This window comes from Phalaenopsis equestris, unplaced genomic scaffold (genome assembly GCF_001263595.1).
Source record: "Phalaenopsis equestris unplaced genomic scaffold, ASM126359v1 Scaffold000002, whole genome shotgun sequence".
NCBI lineage: Eukaryota > Viridiplantae > Streptophyta > Magnoliopsida > Asparagales > Orchidaceae > Phalaenopsis > Phalaenopsis equestris.
Window position 1 is genome coordinate 30,845,135 of NW_018164444.1, and position 22,327 is coordinate 30,867,461.

General features: G+C 33.8%; 1 protein-coding gene across 1 annotated transcript; it reads left to right on the top strand.

Annotated features, from left to right (window-relative positions):
• The first annotated feature begins 12,303 nt into the window (after positions 1–12,303).
• On the top strand, positions 12,304–20,454 carry LOC110039125 (endoglucanase 24-like). Its single transcript, XM_020744091.1, has 7 exons — positions 12,304–12,552; positions 12,643–12,859; positions 12,964–13,247; positions 15,100–15,537; positions 17,184–17,331; positions 18,921–19,087; positions 19,961–20,454. The coding sequence occupies exons 2-7, from the start codon at positions 12,652–12,654 to the stop codon at positions 20,288–20,290; spliced, it is 1,575 nt and encodes a 524-aa protein (XP_020599750.1). The 5' UTR covers positions 12,304–12,552; positions 12,643–12,651; the 3' UTR covers positions 20,291–20,454.
• The last annotated feature ends 1,873 nt before the right edge of the window (positions 20,455–22,327 follow it).

The window sequence follows — 22,327 nt, forward strand, 5'->3', positions numbered from 1 at the left end:
CACTGCCTTCATGGCATACTCTTTGTCACTACTTATATGTTCTGATTTTCCTGCATTAGCATTTGCATTTGCATGTTTGTATGGATAGCGAGCCAGGTTCGTTAGGAGAGTGATCCCGTGTTGGTCGCGATGCCTTAACGAGCATTGCTTCCTGGGTTGATCCCATTGAGCAATGCGAGTCAAGTCATCGGGATTGACATGAGTATGACTGTGCTAAAGATCTAATAGATCTAACTTGCGTCACCGCTCTTTGTGACACCCTTTAGATCCTTCAGATCTTTAGGATGGGGTCGGTATGAAGACCCCGTCAAAGTCATATTATACTCAGACTTAACCCTCACTTATATATTAGGTCGATGCACTTTCTCGGTAGATGGTGTGCTAGACTAGGATTTAGGGTGCTAGATAGTCTTTTTGATGCCTGACTATTGTTCTCTGTTGGATTGGTTGCCTTAGCCAGGTATCTTTCTTTTGCATTATGCTTGTGATGTGATTGCATGTTGCATATGTGTGGTAGTGTGTTAGGGCGTTCTTCTGCAGGGAGCCATGTTTATTTTTATACACACATAGGTATCGCTATGGGGGGAGAAAGTAATGATTTCTGACCTTTTTGCTTGCAGGTGCTATTAGCTCCCCCCACTTTTAAGGCATGGCTCATGATACGTTATGTGCATGTGAGTTTTCCCGCTGACACTTGTTTCCATGCAGGATTGAGTCTTTTTCTTTTCTCTATGTATTTTTAGAGTCTAGGGGAGTCCTTTAGCAGAAATAAGATATGGGCATGGGTTCCGAGACGTTAGCACGGGAACCACGTGGAGGGGATCAAGAGCAGATGCTCGTGCCCTGTATCTTAATTCTGCATTTTATATTGATGTATAGAATCAGGACCGAACATGTATATGCGGAGTCTGGCCGCCATTTTTTTTTAGGGATATGTTGCCGACCCATCGGCACCGGCCTGTTTATTATTTTGGTTTGACATGCTTTGCTTTTTTTCATTATGTTGCATGTCTGCACTTGCATGTGTTTTCTGCTCAGACTTAACCCTCACTTATATATTAGGTCGATGCACTTTCTCGGTAGATGGTGTGCTAGACTAGGATTTAGGGTGCTAGATAGTCTTTTTGATGCCTGACTATTGTTCTCTGTTGGATTGGTTGCCTTAGCCAGGTATCTTTCTTTTGCATTATGCTTGTGATGTGATTGCATGTTGCATATGTGTTGTTAGAGCGACTTTCTGCAGGGAGTCATGCATATTTATATGCACACACATAGGTATCGCTATGGGGGGAGAAAGTAATGATTTCTGACCCTTTTGCTTGCAGGTGCTATTAGCTCCCCCCACTTTTAAGGCATGGCTCATGATACGTTATGTGCATGTGAGTTTTCCCGCTGACACTTGTTTCCATGCAGGATTGAGCCTTTTTCTTTTCTCTATGTATTTTTTTTAGAGTCTAGGAGAGTCCTGTAGCAGAGATATGGGCATGAGTTCCGAGACGTTAGCACGGGAACCACGTGGAGGGGATCAAGAGTAGATGCTCGTGCCCTGTATCTTAATTCTGCATTTTATATTGATGTATAGAATCAGGACCGAACATGTATACGCGGAGTCTGGCCGCCATTTTTTTTTAGGGATATGTTGCCGACCCATCAGCACCGGCCTGTTTATTATTTTAGTTTGACATGCTTTGCTTTTTTTCATTATGTTGCATGTCTGCACTTGCATGTGTTTTCTTTGTTTTCTTTCTGTGTTTTATCTGGGATTTCACGATACAACATAGGCTCATTAAGGACCCTAAAATTATAATTTTCTATAAAATTCTAAATAAAATATTCAAGATAATTAAAATTTAGGTTTAAAATATTCAGGATTTAAAAATTACAACTTTTACTTTCCTGCATATATTAATAGGGCCTCCACAATATTTAGGACCGCTCTAGATAATTGCGTTCATATTTGCATGTCCCAAGGAGAATTCCTCGTACTTCTCCAATCTGATTGGCCCAACATACCCTTTCATACGTGGTTTTCTAGTGCGCCTAGGATGTTAGAAGACTCCCCGACCCAGACGGGGTATAAGTCCTTTTGTTTGGAGCGTTTCCAGCCTTTTCTTTCTTTCCTGAGGCATCCTTGCTATTTCAGCAAGTATAAGTCCCACCTCTTGGAGCTCCACCTTGTATTCATAGGATAGAGTTTTCTTCCTTTGACCTTAGGGCTACTGACGTTCCCGTGGATGATGCAATTCACGGATTGTTGACCGGGGATCTCATGTTGTGTTGGGTCGACTACCTTCACGACCAGGTAGACTTAGGGTCCTAGTAGCTGTGTATGACGGGTGCGTGGTACCCCGACTCAGTTACCTCTACCTTTTATGATCACTCTACTTTCCTTTTTGTTAAGCCCCTTCGAGCCCTCTCGTTCCTTGACCTCGTTGATATCACCTTGACGACCCGATGTCGATGAGCTGCCGCCCATTTGGGATACGACGATTTGTCCTCTGCCCTTTGGCTCGAACGTTCTTTGACGTATTGGGATATCCTCGTCAAGACGATTTAGGTTATTCCGTGGGCCCCAAGTGTCGATGAGCCGCTACCCATTTCGGGTTGCGAGAGACTCATTCTCTGCTTGATTGCTTAGCGTGAGCTTTGAAGCATTGGGACTGTTACCACATGGAATAACATTCATTTTGTTACCTATACCCAAGATTTATGATAATATGAAGCGAAACTCCTTTTATCGAGAGTATTCTTGGGTATCCCCCAAGATGTAATTAACCAGTAGGAACACGTTCCTCTGGGAGTGATCTTGACCCTAGAACAGTTACATACACCTGACTCTTTGGTTATGGATAGTCTACGTAGATACTTCTTTTGCGGATATTAGTTTAAGGTGCCTCCACCCGATCTTGTTTAAGCGGATATTCTTAACCTATCCTTGGGAGGTTTATTGCTTGTGGACTCTCCACGTTTTACTTTTTCTCTTGTTTGTCTCTTTGTCGTATGTCCCTTCTTATTCGATTCCTCTCCTCTTCGAATCATTTATTTGGTTCGGGAGGGAGATTTATTTGAATGGGGGAAATATATGACGATCGACAAGCTGGAAACTCCTTTTAAAATAAAATAGAAAAAAATGAACGGAAACAGTTAGAAATTATCGGCTTTTCGATCGACTTAATCGAATATTGAGGATCTAAAACTGTCCATATGAAACTGCAAGGAGAGAAGAAATGACTTGAATTTCTAAGTGGTGTGGGTCCCAGTCTAGTCCTCTAAGAGAGCCAAAATAGAGATATCTTAAGGCTAGATCCTAGGATATCTAAAGAATGGAAGACCTCAAAATGAGGTCAACAAATAGCTGCAATTTAAGAAGTTCAAATAGTAAGTACATTAAGTACATCAGCTTCATAATTATTTCCCACTTTCTTGGAGTTTAATCTCTTGGAGGGTCATTGTAATTTATTGGTGGTCATCTCCTCTATAAGAGAATAAGCTTCTTCATATGTTTTCGACGTAAGTGAACCTCCAGTGGCAGATCGATGATCGATCTTAAAGATCCAACTAATATATTATAGAAGGTTTAATCATGTAATCCGTGATGCAGACACTTTCTAAGAAGCTCATTAAATCGTTCCCAAGCCTTGTAAATTGATTCCTCTTCATATGACAGATTGACATGATATCATTCCTCAACTTAGCAATTTTAGATGGTCGAAAATACTTTACTAGGAACTTCTAGGCTAAATCCCCTCATATCCTAATCGATCCAGGTGCTAATGATTAAGCCACATTTTGGCTTTATCCCTTAGGGAAAAGGGAAAAAGTCAAAGTTTAACTACATCATTATAAACAACGTTATACCTAAATGTGGCAGACAATTCTAAAAAACTTGCTATATGTAAGTTAGGATCTTTAGACGGGGATCCTCTAAATTGATTATTTTGCTCCATTAGAATTATAATAGGCTTAATTTTGAAAGTGTTTGCCTCTACGGTGGGAGTTTGTATACTTAAATGGATTTTACCCACCGTAGGGTTCATATAACCCCTTAAAGGTTTATTAGCATTATGATCATTAACTGAATCTTTGTTAACTTGTTAATCCACCATTTCTACATCAAACTTTTTGAGATTTTTTTGTTTTCTAATCCTCCTACAAGTTCTCTCTAGTTCTGCATCATACAGCTCCTGAACTACACATTCAATTCTAAAGACTTAACTAATAGGATAGATATCAAGCATATCAAACACTCAAAAATATTATTTGTGATTTTCTCTTTTAAATAACACACAATACTTAAAACACACTACATAATAACACCACAGTTTCCAAGCCTAAGTTTTACAAGTTCAACTAAAATTCTCCTAAAGTTCTTTTATCGTCGTTCCCAGACAACGGTTCCAGAAACTTGATCTACCCCAGGGACTAACATTTTTTATATAAGTCCTGGTAGAGACACCACAAACTTGATCTATTCTCTATCAAATTAGTTGAGTTCTTAAAAATAGGTATTATTACTCACTGTGGTTTCTCACCTAAGTATACATATCATTTCAATAATATAGAAGTCCATTGAGTCCGGATTGTCGATCCCACATAGAACGAGGTAACGAATCCAATAAAAGAAGTTCTATTCTACTACGCTAAGGTCTTAGTTTGGAATGTCGATTAGGTTAGCTTTCCTAATAGCTACTCCTAAGTTAAGATTCTATGACTAAGTTAAACCTATCTAGATCAATTAGGATGGTGAATATCAAGATATAAAAGCTACCTATATCTTGTGATTGTATAAGTAAATTGTAGGATCAAATATTATAAATTGTTAATGTAGCTAATGATAAATAGGAGCATTCCTCTTCTTTATCCTCTATATAGTGCATAAAAAAGTTTGGTTAACTTAGTAATAATTTCTTAAACCCTAGATTACATTGGTTACGACTCTAGCATGTCACCCTAGTCTCTAATTTATACCCTCAATTTGACTAACCTAGTTTTAATTCATTAAACACTAGATCAAATTGATTAGGATTCTAGTCTGTCATTATAGAGTCCCCAATTTAAACCCATCAAGCCTATTTCCCTATCTATTTGCACTAACCTATGGACTACTTTTCCTTCACCCACTAGTGCAATGTGATTTCTCTTAGTTGTTAAAGTCATAACTCTCTCGGGTCATTATGAATTCATAACAAATTTTAGCATACCAATTGATTAAATTGATAAGTAAATTAAGCATGGAATAAAAATCATCACCTTAATATTTAAAGATCAATTCTATAAGCTTTCTATGATCCTACACATTCAACTTATGCATCACAAGAGAAGGGTAAAGGAATTCTACTCACAAAACATGTTTAACACAACATAAAACTTCATTACATCAGAGTAAATCCACCAAATATATACTTACAACAAAGACAAGTAAATAAAGAACACAATACTTAGCTTTTTTCCTCTGAAAAAAAGATGGAAATTCCTCAAACAAAGCCTTCTACTGTTCCTTGCAATGGTGATGCAAATTACTTATAGCATTACACTCAAATTCCCTCTCAAATCTCTCAAGAAAAGGTAAAAATTTAAAATATCTACTCCTATTTACAACTTCTTGGCATCCTTGGAGGATTCCCAGACCTAGAAATGCCAAAAAGTGCCTTTCCAACTATCTAGATTCGTCAAATAACTCCTTGGTTTGTCATGAAGCCGTCCTAAATAGTTCTGGCACCTATGCACTAGCCTGTGGAGCCTAGGTGCCTTCTTCTCTATTTTTTGGGAGAACAATGACGCCTAGGCACCCATAAGTGGCGTTTAGGTGCCTGTCTGCTAGCAGCCTCTTTGCTCCAATTAACTCTGTTTAACTTTGTTTTCTCTCTAATTCGATCCATGCTTCCTATTTGTTATACTTGCAAGAAAAAATGAAAATACCATTCTTTAAAGTGCAATTTCATTAAAAAACAAGTACAAAAGGTAAAGAAAATTTAGCATTCTAAAAGACATGTCAGATACCATGCCTCTGGAAGTCAAGCTTAAGATGTAAAACTTGATGTGATTATATGGTATCTTTGGAAGTCGAGCCCGGGAGACAAGACTCGATGGGAGGCTACTGATAAACCTAAAATATATATTACTTTTATATTTGTTTTTGAGATATTGCGCTTTAATAAAGAGTATTCGTGTGTTTTTCTTGTAGGCACAATCAAATAGATGAAAAATGATAAAAGGAGTGAAAAAGGGTTAAATTTGGAGCAAAAATGAAGAAAGATGCAAAAATGAACTGGCTGCTTAAGCACCCAAGTTTGACGCTTAAGCGCTAAAGGCTCCACGCCTAAGCACCAGGTACCCCGTGCTTAAGCTCCAAAAGTAGTTACTTGATGATTTATTTAATTGGAGCAGATTTTGGAAGAGATGTTTGAAGCAAGAGAAATGAACACAAAAAGTCCTTTAATTGGCTTTTGAGGATCCCATGAACACAAAAAGTCCTTTAATTGGCTTTTGAGGAGGCAACTTCTACAAGATTTATTGAATCGAGACACCTTTTTGAAGAGACACCAAGGCACCTCTTGGATTTTTATATGAAAAGACTTAGATTTTACAAGAGAGAGGCCAACAACCCATCAAACTTTACAACCACCATCGCCGCCACCACCGCCGACCACCTTTATTTTATTTTATTTTATTTTGAGTGTTAGTTTATATTGTGAGAGAAGGAAGAGAATTCGAAGGAACTTCAAGACATTTAGTGGAGAGAATTTGAGATAAGCGTTTATCTTTGTGTCTACACTTAGTTTTAATTTAGATTTCTTGTTTGTGTGCATGATTTCTATTTTTAAACTCATATGTGGTTGTGTTTTACCCATGGATTTTAAGTAGTTTTCTTTATTTTTTTCTTAAAATTATAAGTGGTTAAATATTTAAAGGAAGTTGTGTGAAGCATTAGACATGATTTGATCACATATAAATTTCATGAATGAGAATGTAGTTCATGGGGTTGAGTGCAAATAAATAGGAAAATAAACTTTTAAAGTGTGTAGAATTAGAGGACTTTAGAGTGACTGACTAAAACCCCCAATTTGATTTATAGTTTTAGGTTTTGATACGAGTTGTTAGCCCCCAAGTGGAGGGAGAAGAGGGAACTCTAGAGTGAGAGCTAGTATCTTCCCTTCTTCAGGTCTATTCAAAATACATATTAATCAATGTTCTTTATAATATCTCTGGTAAAGGTAAAAAATATAATTGCTCCTATTTGACACAATAAATTTAACATACTTCCACAACATAATTTCTATATTTATTACTGATTCATGATAAGAAAAAAATATATTTTACTTATATGTCTTCAGCTTGCAAGTATTTTAATTAAGTTAATTAGTTGCTTACTTTATTTTCAATCATAAAAAATTACAAAAAGAATCAAACTTTTATTACTATTATAGCATCTTAAGTTTGAGTAAGAATATATATTGCTACCGAGTAAATTTTGTTATCTAAATTTAGTCCTCCCTGTGGGTTCGATATTCGGGACTTAATCAAAAAGTTCTATAGTACTTGATAACGATATGTATACTTGTGTAGTATCCTATATTGAAATATTATAACTGCATTCGTATTTGCTTCATAATGAAAAATTTACTTAGCTTTTGTTTTGGATCAAATTTTTTGTTTTGTTGTAAAATAAGAATAACTATTAAGGAAATTAATCATATAATCACATACATCGCATTTTATATCTATATATATCGAAGAATCATCCTCTTTTGGGTAAATCTTAAGAAAGTAGCCAATATTCATGAAACTGATGCTTTTGCCATGCTAGCAAATCAAGTTGCAGCAATTTCAAGGAAGTTAGACCAATTTGGAATGAATTTTTCTCAACCAATTCCTATGATTGAAGAGAATTTATTAGGCAAAATGATAGATTCTCAAGCATCATTATAAACTTTTAATGCCCTAAACAATAAGCAGAATAACCCATATTCAAATTATTATAACCCGGGTTGGAAGAACCACCTCTTGGAGCTCCAACTTGTATTCATAGGATAGAGTTTCCTTCCTTTGACCTTAGAGATACTGAGGTTCTCGTGGACGATGCAATTCACGAATTGCAGACCGGGGATCTCAAGACGTGTTGGGTCGACTACCTTCACCATCAGGTAGACTTAGGGTCCTAGTAGCTGTGGATGACGGGTAGTTCCCTCTACCTTCCTTTTGTTGAGCCTCTTCGAGCCTTGTCACTTCTTTGACTTCATCGATATTGACAGTCTGATGACAATGAACTGCTGCCCATTTGAGATACGACGATTTGTCCTCTGTCCTTATGGCCCAGACGTGCTTTGACATGTTGGGATATCCCCGTCAAGATGGTTTAGGTTTATCTTTGGGCCCCATGTGTTGATTAGTTGCTACCCATTTGGGATGTGAGAGGCTCACTCTCTGCCCGATGGCTTAGCCTGAGCTTTGAAGCATCGGGACTATTCCCACCCGGAATAACCTCATTTGATTGTCTATACCCCAGGTTTATGATAATATGAAGTGAAACTCCTTTTATCGAGAGTATTCTTCGGTATCCCCCAGGATGTAATTAACCAGTAGGAACATGTTCCTCTGGAAGTGCTCTTGACTCCAAAACAGGTACATACAACTGACTCTCTGATTATGGTAGATTTCGTAAGGTCCTCTTCGCGCCTATCCTTACGAGGTTTATCGCACGTAGACTTTATGTTTTTCTTTTTTCTCTTGTTTGTCTCTTTATCGTATGTCTCTTTTTATTAGGTTCCTCCCCTCTTCGAATCATTTATATGATTTGGGAGGGGGATTTATTAAAATAAGGGAAGTATACGACAATCGACAAGCTGGCGACTCCTTTTAAAATAAAAAAGAGAAAAATGAACGAAAACAGTCTCTTCTTTTTCGGTTCCTCTCCTCTTCGATCACTGATATGATTCAGGAGGGAGATTTATTTGAATAAGGAAAAAATACGATGATCAACAAGCAGACGACTCCTTTTAAAATAAAAAAGAGAAAAAAAAACGAAAATATTTGGAATCTGCAAATATATGAAAACAGAAGCGCGAAACTTATTAGAAAGTACAAGTAGGTCACAGGGAGGTTATAGGGGGTGTAACGCAGACATAACCTCCCAATATCCTTTGAATAACCTCCCTGACGTACGTAGCGCTGCGTACATACGTACGCAAATTTTACTCGTAGATGACGTGGTATGCAGGAAAATTTCCGAACTCCTTATATGTACGTAAGTTCTTATATGTATGTATGTATGTATGTATATATACACACACACACAAAAAGTGCATGGATAAAAATAATAAAAATAATCAAATATGTAAGTAATAAATAAATACATATACATGTCAATAAAATTAATGAAAAACATAAATTTCTACGGATATTGTTATTTTCGACGATGAAGCTGATTTCACCCAAAAATAGGAGAGCAACTGATACGTTATCCATAAATTTCCAACATCCAACACGAATCTCAAGGCATGATATGGATCTCGATGCACCTTTTTGAGAAAAAAATGTTTTAAGCTTTGATAAAAAGTTAATTGGAACTCCAATTTCAACAAATTTATAGTCAAACTAAACGACTCAATGAAACTGACCCAATGATACCAATTAACCAGCTTTTGGAAGTTTTCTGAGCATCTTTAGAAGAGCAAATGAATGACAAGCTTGACAAATTCATAGTCAAACCGAATGTCTCGACAAGACAAATTTAGCAAGCCCAAGATTTCTCAAGTCAAACATTACTTAGGCACTTAGATATCTATTAAATGTCATCTGATCAAGGAATATCTACTGACCGTCTAATCAAAGTAGTTCATATTCCATCATTAATTGCACCCATAACTCTATAAATAAGGCTCCACTCATCTCATGAGAGAGGGGTGTTGAAGGCTTGGGGGAAGGAGAGCTTGAAGCTTGAAAAAGAGTTTGAAGCTTAGAGGAGCTGAAGTCCAACATCACATTGTCGCTGACCACCACCGACAACCACTAATCACAAGTCACCGATTGTCGCCGACCATCTCTCGCTGGTTGCCGCTAATCACCCTCAGCTGCCACCCACTTTTTACAACAAGTTCATTTGCACGTCAACATTGTATCTCGGGAGATTTCGTAACGCTTTCTCGCCTGTGGGACGAGAGGTCTGTAATCATCAACTTATGGTAAGGTTTTTTACAATTGGGTCAGACCCTGTGCTTTTTTCTTTTACGGGTTTTCCGCGCAAGAACTTTTGTCGTCTTGACTGGTTATTTTCTTTCTTCTGAGCGTGTGATGAATTTTCATACCACGCTAAGATAAATAATATATTACTCAGCTGCCATGAATTTCTTAACAAACATCAATTATAGTAATCTTAAATAAATTTAATAATTTAGATATCCATCCAAAATGCTTTGTTCATAATATCATAAGACAAACGTTTTATAAATTTTGGGGCATTCACAAACAAGCCACTCAATTTTTATGGACTTAGATATCTAGCATTTCAAGTTATGATATTTATTTTTATAAGATTTTGATGAGATAAATTTAAGCATTAAAATATATATTTTATTTAAAAAAAGTTTAAAGTAGTGATTGATGCGTGAGAATTCACGACGGTAGAGTAATGAATTATTATTTTAGCATTGAACACAAATCCAACACACACTTAGACATTATGAGTGACAAGAAGAAACACTAGAAGTTTTTACGTGGAAAACTCGGGAAGGAAAAAAATCATGAAGCTTGATTTATTATGAGTTGGCGATTATATGTACACACCCTTGTAGCACAAGTGCGAATGATCACACAATAGTTACTACGGTTATGTACAAATGAGCTCATTTGCTCTGCCCACGACATGAAGCGATCGTAATGCAGAGTAGTTATTGGAGCTTTGACACACCGTCTTCGAGGTTGGCAAGTTGTTCAGAATGATGCATTGATTCACAAGATGCTTTGTTACTCTGCGGCGTTAGTTGGTACTTATAATGGTGATTTGTCACTTTGCAATGCAAGTCTTGACTCTGTACATAGTTTGACAACAACAAAAAAAAGGTGGTCGTTAGTGGTCGACTAGGTTCTACAAATGGTGGTTGACTGTGGTTGGTGGTTATATGAGTGGAAAGTATTTGACGAATCTTTATTGCAGAAGCAATGATAAACTTTGTTCTCCACGCTTCAGTCCGCTTCTTGCTCAAGGTCTAAGTCTGTTCTCAAGAGGGAGGTAGAGATTTATTTATAGAGTCTGTGAGAGACTTCTGTACAAATAAGTAAAGAATTCAGACTATTGCATCGAATGACCCGAAGAGATTCCCTCGATTAGATGTCATCTAATGAACATTTGAGTGCCTTAATGCTGTCATAATTGAGAGATTTTGGACTCGCTAGATTTATTTTTTTGAGACGCTTGATTTTACTATATGGTTGTCAAATTTGTAATCTTTTTGACATTCTAATTATACATTGGCAGCTTCCAAAGGTGGTTCAACGGGTTGAATTGAACTTAATTTGACTCGAATTGGACCAGTTTTATTATTATTGGGTCTGTCTTGTTAAGTCGATCAACTCGAGTGTAATTTTGTTAAAATCAGAGTTATGCTTTTTAAGAACATTTTTTCTCAAAAAATTATGTCAAGTTTCGTGTAGATGATAAAAATTTATTTATGACATATAAGTAATATTTTTTATGTAAAGTTAAAATTTATAGTATTATTCATGTAAATATGAAAGTTTAGTTGTTAGATATATTCATAAATAGTGTGTTATATATACATCCCACTCTTAAAATATTGTTCTTTTAGAATATATTTAAATATATTAAACTCAAAAGTGATTAGTATACAGAATATTAAATATATAAAACTTATAAGATTTAAATTTAACGGTATTTTAAATAATTTTATATTTATTTAAATTTACTAATTATAATTTTTTGCTTTTTATTTTTTATTACAACTAAATCAAAATCTTAATTAAATAATAATAATAATAATAATAATAATAATAATAATAATAATAATAACAATAATAAGGAAGATTTACATACATACCACTCAATTCTTATGTATATATAAATCTAGCATCTAAACTTTAATTTTTACAAATATATCAATTTATTTATGCATGCAAATGTGTATTTTATATTTAAAAAATTAAAATAATGATATGATTTTATTGGTATAAATATAAAAAATAAAATTTGGGGGTTAGATGTGTAAATATGTATGACTTTGGTGGAATGTATGTAAATGCCCCTAAGATTAATAATAATAATAATAAATAAGTAGGCTATTGGTTTAATTTCAGCTGGGCTGTCTGGAGAACAGAAAATGCCCCCTAAACAAACCGAATTAATGTCGCCGTCGTCTTCTTTGTCGGTGGCTGATGGTATGGGTTTCTCCTATTAGTTGGCAATGACACAGAGATAATTTAGATCCAGATCTCAGGCGTTACCCGGGGGAGAAAGCCGTCGCTCAGTTTATCAAACCCTAGATCTCTCCTTCATTTTTAGCTACTTTTCTGCCCCAATGCGGACCTGATCCGAAACTCGTAACCCTTTTAGTCTTTAATAACCTTTTTTTGAGCTCGAATTGCCGCCAATTTGTATATTTTTCTGAAAATTGGAGGTTCTGAATTTAGTTGTGGAGAATGGGGGCGGGGAAGTACACGAAGGGCTGTACTGGTTGGCTGATCGTTCTTATCGTCGCTGCTTTGTTGGTCACAGCCATCGTGGTTGGTCTGAGAAGGAAGGCTCACCATTCTGATATGGGACCGGTTCCCGGGCCGCCGGGAGCTGTAACGCAGAAATATGCCGATGCTCTCTCAGTTGCTCTCCAGTTCTTCCAAGTGCAGAAATGTTCGTCGTCTTCAACCTCTAGCTCTTTCACATTTTTGTATTGTTGGGAATACCGACTTAGTTTAGTTTCATACTTGCTGTTTTCTTGTTGTTGATAATGTTAGCTGGTAAGCTAGTGAATAACAAGATTAGCTGGCGAGGGGATTCGGCTTTGAATGACGGGAGTGAGGCTGGGTTGGATTTATCGAAAGGAATGTATGACGCTGGGGATCACATAAAGTTTGGATTTCCTATGGCTTTTACTGCGACGGTGCTATCTTGGGCTATTCTTGAGTATGGAGATCAGATGAGCTCGGTGAACCAGTTGGACTCTGCTCAAGATTCTCTCAAGTGGATCACTGATTATTTGATCAATGCTCATCCTTCTGATAGCGTTTTATATATTCAGGTAAATCTAAATACTTCCATGAAAATTTTCTTTACTGATTACATGGCCCTTTTTAGTGAAATCTTGTTGTAGAAATTTGCCAGATCAATAGTTCTTTTATTATTTAAGACTAAAATGCACTGGAACAGAGCTCCAGCTTCATCTGGAATTCTAGAGTGGGAAATTTACATACGCAGCACATAATTCTTATGTATTTACATGTCTCGCACCTAATTTTTCATATTTACATACGTAGTACTTTGGTTCTTTAAACCTATTCATCAAACGGTGTATTTAAATGCTCCTTGATAATACTATAATTGTACTATTTTTGGTATGATATTAAAGATTTGAGTGCTATGTGTGTAAATATGAAAGTTTAGGTGTTAGATATGTAAAGACATAAGAATTGTGTTTTATGTATGTAAATGCTCTTTTAGATTTGGTTTGGGTAGTAATCACCAGGCTTCTTTCTATCATGCAGCTCATAACTTTCGATTTTCCGATGCTATAGAGTATTAATTTTGAATAATAATTTTCACATTTATGTTTTTCTTAACTAACAATTCTATTTATTATCCTTTAAATTTGCTGTTAAAATGATTTATTGTTTTTTTGTAGATTTATAGCCAAGAGTATGTTACTTAATTCTAAATTTAGAGTTTAAGCTTCTCTTCTAAAGCAATGCTGAAATTTTATGCAATCAGATTCAGAATAATTTATGTTAATTAAACAGAGTTTGGTATCCTGGCTAGATTTATATAGATTTTTGCTCAGATATTGGTTGCTCTTGTTTTCTGCAAAGTTAACTTCTTGTTTTAAAATTAACTATTTGGATCTCTTATAATTAATATAGATAGCAACTCTGGTTTCTATGTCAATTATTGCATTTTGTTTCCAAATTGTTTTTTAATTTTATTTTTATTTTTAAACCAGCCAAAGGTTCTCTCTCTCTCTACTTTTTATATCATGCACATTTTTTCCTTTTTAGTTTTTATATGAAAAGGTAATTTGGGAATGAGTTACTGTTAGCTTTGTTATATTTTGAAAGTTGTGACACTTAAAATGGAATCATGAAATAGGGACTTAATTTGCTTATCATTATAAGTGCTAGGGCCTTGTTAAATTGTAAGGATCTATCCATGTCTTATGAAAATTATGATAAATACATTATAGTTTATAAGGATAATTACTTACACAACACTCGAAACATTGTTGTTTAGCATTCATGTGATTTGCCATGTGAATTTTTTGAACTGCCAAATTGATGCATTTATACGTGTCACGATCAGTGAGAAATTGATTAAAAAGAAAAATATGGGTTTGAGTTTTATTGCAAAATTTGATATTTGAGTGTATTTTTGAAAAATAAATAAAGATGGTTCTAGATTTGTAAATAGCAATGTTTCGAGTGGTATGCATGTAATTGCCCTTATAATTTATTAGTTCTTATGCGAGTTCCAACATCTCTTGTGTCAATTTTTGTCTCTCAATCTATTGGTTAAGTAACATTTGAAAGCTAACTCTTTATCCTTAAGAGGTTATTTACATGCATACCACCCAATTCCCACGTATTTACATATCTCACACCCAATTTTTTAATTTTTACGTTTACACCACCCAAATCTTTCATATTACATAAAAAAATTTTTAATATTTACATTTACACCACCCAAATCTTTCATATTACATAAAAAAATACCACCATTTAACTTTTAAAAACTGAAATACACCTTTTCATTGGTATCACTGGCATGTATGTAAAAATTGAAGTTTAGGTGTTAGATATGTAAATATATAAGTATTGTGTGTTATGTATGTAAATCTTCCATTCTCTTAATAGAATTTTGATCTTTATTATTATGCATGTTAGGTTGGAGATCCTGATCTCGACCACCAATGCTGGCAGAGGCCTGAAGAAATGACAGAGAAAAGGCCTCTTTTACAAATTAACAAGAAAAATCCTGGAACAGAGGTGGCCGCAGAAACTGCTGCAGCCATGGCTGCCGCTTCATTGGTTTTTAAAAGCATAAATGCTTCCTACTCTGATCTTCTTCTTCAACATGCTCAAAAACTATTCACTTTTGCTGATGACCGCAGAGTTTCTTACATTATTAGCTTTCCAAAACTTGCGAAGTTTTATAACTCTACTGGTTATAAGGATGAGCTCTTGTGGGCTGCGAGCTGGCTTTATCACGCCACTGGGGATCAGTCTTATTTGAGTTATGTAACGGTACAAAATGGAGAGACATTTGCTGATTGGGGAAGACCTACGTGGTTTAGTTGGGATGACAAGCGTTCCGGAACACAGGCATTCATCTTATCCTCGATATATATTTTGAGGAGCATTTACATACATATCACACAATGCTTTTGTATTTACATATCTAAGACCTTAGCATTCATATTTACATCCATGTCACTCATTTTTTTTAACATCACATCAAAAGTACCATCTTTACTTTATTTCTCCGGGTATTTACATACATATCACCCAATTCTTATATATTTACATATCTAACATCTAAATTCTACTTTGGGGCATTTACATACATAGCACACAATTATTATGTATTTACATAACTGACACCTAAGCATTCATATTTATATACATATCACTTTGGTGCTTTAAACATATGCATGAAAACTTTTGGAAATAATAATACTGATATTTTTGATGTTATGAAGGATTTGAGTGCTATTTGTCTAAATATGAAAGTTTAGGTGTGAGATCACTTTTAAAAAGTGACAAGTGTTGTTTTGATGTGATATTAAAAATTTGAGTGCCTTGTGTGTAAATATGAAAGTTTATGTATGAGATGTCTAAATATATAAGAATTGTGTGCTATCTATATAAATGCCCATATATATTGAGCATTTACATACATACCACACAATTCTTATGTATTAGTATATCTGACACCTAAGCATTGATATTCGTATGCATAGCACTCAAATTTTTAACATCACATGAAAAATGCCATCATTACTATATTTTTAAAAGTAAAATTCACCTTTTTCATGTATATGTTTATGCATCAAGGTGTTATGAGTGTAAATATCAAATATTGGGTTTTAGATATGTAAATACATAAGAATTTTGTGGTATGAATGTACATTTTCCATATATATTCCATATATATATATATATATATATATATATATATATATATGATAAAATAAAGAAAATGTATAAAGCTAGGCGTTGTTATTTATGCTTTTCGAAATCATATTTTCTTGAATTTGTGGAATTTAATGTGAGATTGAAGACTAGTTGAAAGTGCAACTTCATTGCAATGTGCTCTTATGTCTTTTTTGAATTATAGTTTAGAGAGGATTTATGTGGTTTCGTCAGTTCTATGTTTAAAATTTTTCAGTTGCATTAATGGTTGAGTATTTTAAGTTCGGCTGATTCGTTGGATCTTTCATAAAACCCCACCTGAATGTATATTATGCCCATTTCATCTTTTGATATGACAGGAAAACTTCATGAAAGTAGTTGTTATATCTTCATCACTACTTGTAGGCAGAATGTAATTTATAAAAATGTCATCATATAGTACTTTGCAAGGAAAAAATGCTATATATTTGGAATTTTTCATCTTCTGAAAAAAGTAGCTTTGTGATTCGCTAATCCCCTCCCCTTTCTGTAAATTAAGGCTATTCTGCCATATATGATTTCTTATATTAAAATAAGTTGGACTGCTGCTGTTTCTTTATGACAGAATTTTTTTGTCAAGTCAAAATTTGAATGTAATCATCATATCTAATTTTTAAAAATTATTATAATTATTTTGTCTCACCATTTTTCTGCATTGTGGCCTTTGTTTATAATTTGCTGTAAACATATTTAAATCTTAATCCAACTATTTATCAATCATCTCGACTTTTTTGTTAGCCTTCTCCAATTGCTCTTATTTGGCTTTTGTTTTTCATAATTATAATTTATATGAACAGGTTCTTTTATCAAGATTAAATTTATTTGGGGCCAAGGAATCCACTAATGCAGAGAACAAAGGCCTCCAGATGTACCGAAAAACATCTGAAGCTATAATGTGTGGCCTTTTACCAGATACCCCAACATCCACATCCAGCAGGACAGATGGTAACTGCTTAAGCAATATTTATTAGGGAAATTTACATACATTTGACTCAATTATTATCTATTTATATATCCAACATTTAAAATTTAATGTTTACATATATGCCACCTTACTTATGCATGAAAAGTTGTATTTCACTTTTTAAAAGTTTTGATTGGCATAAATGTAAAATTCAAAATTTAGGTGTTAGATACGTAAATACATAAGAATTGTGTGTTATATATGTAAATACCCTTATTTATTTTGTTCAAGAATTTCAGATTATTTGAACTACGTCTTAAATTAAGTATCACCACTTTGTATGAATCATGTAGTTCATTTAATTTTTATCATAATATGCAATCTTAGGAGGTTGGATTGGTTTGTCCAAGCTTTCTTTCTTCAATCTAAGGTTGCTCTCTAAATCAAGGCTTATTCACAATTCATGTAGTTTTTCTAAGTCTTAGTAGCTTTCATAGGACGACCGCTTACTTTTGAATTTGAATTTCTTCTTAGTTACCACATTTTTTTTTATTAATTTTAATTTAATGTTCATTTTAATAAAGTTCTTTCTGTATTATTGAATGATTTGCATGGTGATTTAACGCCAACTTATAGTTGCGAATGAATGAGTAATGATATTCTCTTACCAAAATAGTTTATTTATTTAATATTCAATTAAATTTGAAGATTATAAAAGATTGAAATATTACAAGTTCATCTTTAAGCTTGGAATCAATCCCTATTTTATGAATCTTTGGTATTGATTTATCTTTTTTACTTTTTGAATCCAAATTATCAAATTTGATGATAAATTGTTACAAGTTCATCTCTAAGCTTGGAATCAATCAATATTTTATGAATCTTTGGTATTGATTTCTCTTTTTTATTTTTTGAATCCAAATTATCAAATTTGATGATAAATTGGGGGAAATCGTTCTTGATCTCAAATTTAACTTAAAAGAAGAGCAATCAAATATACATTGTACAATGTATTATAAGTTTTTCATTCAATTAAAGAAACAAATCAGGTAAATTTTTAACTTAATTCAAGAATCTGGTTTTTATAATAAAAGATGATATCCTACAAAATTTAACCGTATTGTGAAATCCTTATAAAGAGAGGCCTTGAATTCCTCATCTCATCGGATTTTCTTACCTTTTCAATCTATCTCCTATCAAACTATCTAAGATACTAAGAAAAAAAAAAAAAAAAGAGAAGGGAAAGAACAAGAAGGAATAGAGATTATCTCTAGATGTTTTGTTTTTTTTGAAACCGGTTCAACTCCTAGAAAAAGGGGGGACTTTTTATATCTTATTTGTCTTTGCTTTATTATTTATCAAGGTTGGATACTCTAGATGATAGCTTAACTACAATAGTTTAGAATAAATAAGTAAATTAATTTAATATTTGCCATTTTTGTCACGCTTTTTTGAGCAATGAAGAATTTCTATTATTAGCATGACTATGATATTTCAATTTCATACATGATACTTTACCCCTTCAGAATACTTTTAAGATATTAAACTTCTACAATAAATTTCACTAAGCTACAAATTGTTTTTGGCATTTATCTTATTAGATTAAATTTATCTTCTTATACATATTTAGGGGGGCTCTTGTGGATCGATCAATGGAATGCACTTCAACACCCAGTTGCTGCTTCATTCCTCGCTCTGCTTTATAGTGATTACATGCTAACCTCTAGGACGCCTTCCTTTTCTTGCAATGGGGCCACCTTTTCATCTTCAGATCTGCGCAAATTCGCAATGGCACAGGTGCTTTTTGTTAAATTTTGTAGAGTTATCATTATGTTATCATATCAATAGAGAAAATGACAAAAATGGTTCCCTGACTGTTTGCAAAGGCCAAAATAGCCCAAAACTATGTAAAAGATTAATTTGCTCCCCATACTATTTAAATACGACTATTTTAGTTTTTATGTAAATAGTATGGATACTCAATCAGCCTTTTACTTGGCCTTGAAACAGTTTGGCCCCCACTACAAATAGTTGAGTGGTCATTTTGAATCTTTTCTCCATATCAATGTAATCACATCTATTTAATATTTATTATAGAAATCTATAATATTTAGAAAGATTTGTGTACATGCCACTCAATTCCTATAAATTTACATATCTAACATATAAATTTCACTTTTTACGTACTTTTATACCATCTTACATATGCAAGAAAATATGTATTTCACTTTTTAAAAGTCAAAAATGATCTATTTCTTATGCGACATAAAAGATTTGGGTGGTATAAATAAAAAAGCTAAGTTTAGGTGTTGTTGGATATGTAAATACATGGGAATTTGATTGTATGTATGTAAATGCCCCCTGATATTTATTATTGAAAATAAAAATTTCTTTTTTTTTGTAAGGATATTCTCGTGTATTATACTTTTCTTGCTGTTCTCTCCAGCTTTTACATACAAATGTTTGTACTAAATATTTATTATTGAAAATAAAAATTTCTTTTGTTTTTTTAAGGATATTCTCGTGTATTATACTTTTCTTGCCGTTCTCTCCAGCTTTTACATACAAATGTTTGTACTAACATCAAAATCAATAAGTAAAGATACAACCTTTTACAATCTCTAACACTATTTTTTCCATCTTTTCCTTCTTCGCTTCAACGTTTTTCAGGCTGATTATATATTGGGCGATAATCCGATGGCGATGAGCTATCTCGTCGGTTACGGCGATAAATACCCACAACAAGTACACCATAGAGGAGCTTCGATCCCCGCTTCCGCGAACACCGGTTGTAAGGGCTTCCAATGGCTCAAATCTCCAAACCCCAATCCGAATGTTGCCGTCGGAGCTCTTGTCGGCGGTCCCTTCAAAAACGACTCATACATTGACAACAGAAACAACTCCATGCAATCCGAGCCCACCACCTACAACAGCGCCGCTCTGGTCGGCTTGCTTTCTGGTCTGGTCACCTCTTCCTCTGTGGTACTTTCTTTCAGCTAAGCTCCTGTTTTTGCTATCTTTTTTCTGAGATTGTGTACAGGCCATGCATGGTGTAATATGTAAGAATTTGCATGCAGTTTAGAGAGCAGAAAGAAAGCTATTTATTTATTTGTTTCAAGGTTTATGAAGCTTGGTAGATGCCAAGGATAACTTGGAATTGAATTTGGATTTTGATATATATTTTTTGTCTAGAATATGCTTAAATAATTAAAGGTATTTACATAAATAACATGCAATTCTTATGTGTTTACATGCCCAGCACGTAAACCTTAATTTTTACAAAACGTGCCCCCTTCCCTATGTATGAAAAAGTTGTATTTTAACTTTTTAAAATTAAAATGTTGGTATTTTTTATTTGATATGGATGATTTGGGTGGTATAAATGTAAAAGATAAAAATTTAGATGTAAGATATGTAAACACATAAGAATTGAGTGGTATGTATGTAAATCTTCCAGATGTTTGTTTTTTGATGATAATAGGGTGTAACTGGAGTTTCATTTAACTTTGTGCTTGGCTGGTGCCTGGATTTAGTCGATTTGGGGTTATATTTCAGATATGAACATTATTTGAATTGCATTGATATTTCCTCGTTTTAGGAAGATTTGTTTACATACGACTCAATTCCTATGTATTTACATATCTAACACCTAAACTTCAATATTTACATTTATATGCCAGCTGAACTATGCATGAAAATGCGTATTTTAGTTTTTTAAAACTTAAAATAGTTGGTTCTTTGATGTGATATGCAAGATTGGGTGATAGAAATGTAAAAAAAAAGGGTAAATTTTAAATGTTAGATATGTAAATACATAAGAATTGAGTGGTATGTTTGTAAATGACCTCTGGATGATTGTAGAGAAACTTGATTGATTGTAGAGAGTTTAGTTATCATGTATGTGCATAAATAGAAATTGTGGTATGAATGTAAATCTTTCTTTCATAAATATTATTATATTAAGTGGGAAAGAAGATACTTAATATACTTAGAAATTGTGGTGCTATAAACTAAGGTTAAAAGTTAATAATAGTAGTAAAGGCAAAGTTATCAATCCTAGTGACCAAATGGTTTGGTAGCTAAAAAACAAGCACTAGATTGGCCTATGGTGGATGTGAAAAGAGTTGAGCTTAATCTTTTTTTGTTAAACTCTTAGTTTTAGATGGGGGTTTTTAGCTTTGCTTAAATGCGGGTCATACAACCAAGGATATCATTGTTCCTACGATGAAGCTTGACATGTAAAGTGCACAAAACATACATTAATCAGATTCAACCTCTCATGCTTTCAATAATTAATTTATCTTGTTAGCAGAGTTGATTGGATAATTCTACCAATTAAAATTTTTAGGGCTCTTAAAAATGGAATCATGCTTTCAATAATTAATTTATCTTGATTGGATAATTTTACCAATTAAAATTTTTAGGGCTCTTAAAAATGGAAAATAAATATAAAATATATTAACTTCTTTATTATTATTATTATTTTTAGTTTTAAAAAGAGAACAATTTCATTGATCTTAAAAATCAAAAATTATTTTTGTTGCATGCTGGGAGATTTTCAACAACAAAGAAATCTTATATATTAGCTCAAAGATAATACTAAGCTAGATTATAGGATCTGGCCCAAACAGAAGTAATCCACTGAAAAATTAAATGTACATAAGTCAACTCCTCTCCTGTATTAGGGAAGATAGGATTGGGAAATTATTTTAGTGGATACCACTGTAGAAGTTGTTGGCTACAAAGGTTGTAATTGGTTGTTGTAATGTTCATAGTTGGCAGCAACAAATTATTGGTGGTGATTGACGATGACTTATGGTGGCAGGTGGGATATTTTAGTTGTAGCCGATACATATTGAAAATTCTAAGTGTTAAGCTTTTGTTTTCAGCTTACTCTCTTCCTCCTCTCTCGTCAAGTAAAGAATGTTAGTTTATTTGTACTTTTAGAGTGGGTTAATTTTGTTAAAATTGGACAATCTCTCCAAACTCTCCATCAGAGAGCCCAGAATGATTCCCATGATTCGATGCAACTTTTTC

What these genes read in the sequence shown, in the direction of transcription:
- LOC110039125 (XM_020744091.1), top strand. Translation starts at nt 12,652, where the DNA reads ATGGGGGCGGGGAAGTACACGAAGGGCTGTACTGGTTGGCTGATCGTT. An exon ending in GTTCTTCCAAGTGCAGAAAT is followed by an intron (nt 12,860 to 12,963) that starts GTTCGTCGTCTT and finishes TGATAATGTTAG; the next exon opens with CTGGTAAGCTAGTGAATAAC. An exon ending in ACAAGCGTTCCGGAACACAG is followed by an intron (nt 15,538 to 17,183) that starts GCATTCATCTTA and finishes TTATATGAACAG; the next exon opens with GTTCTTTTATCAAGATTAAA.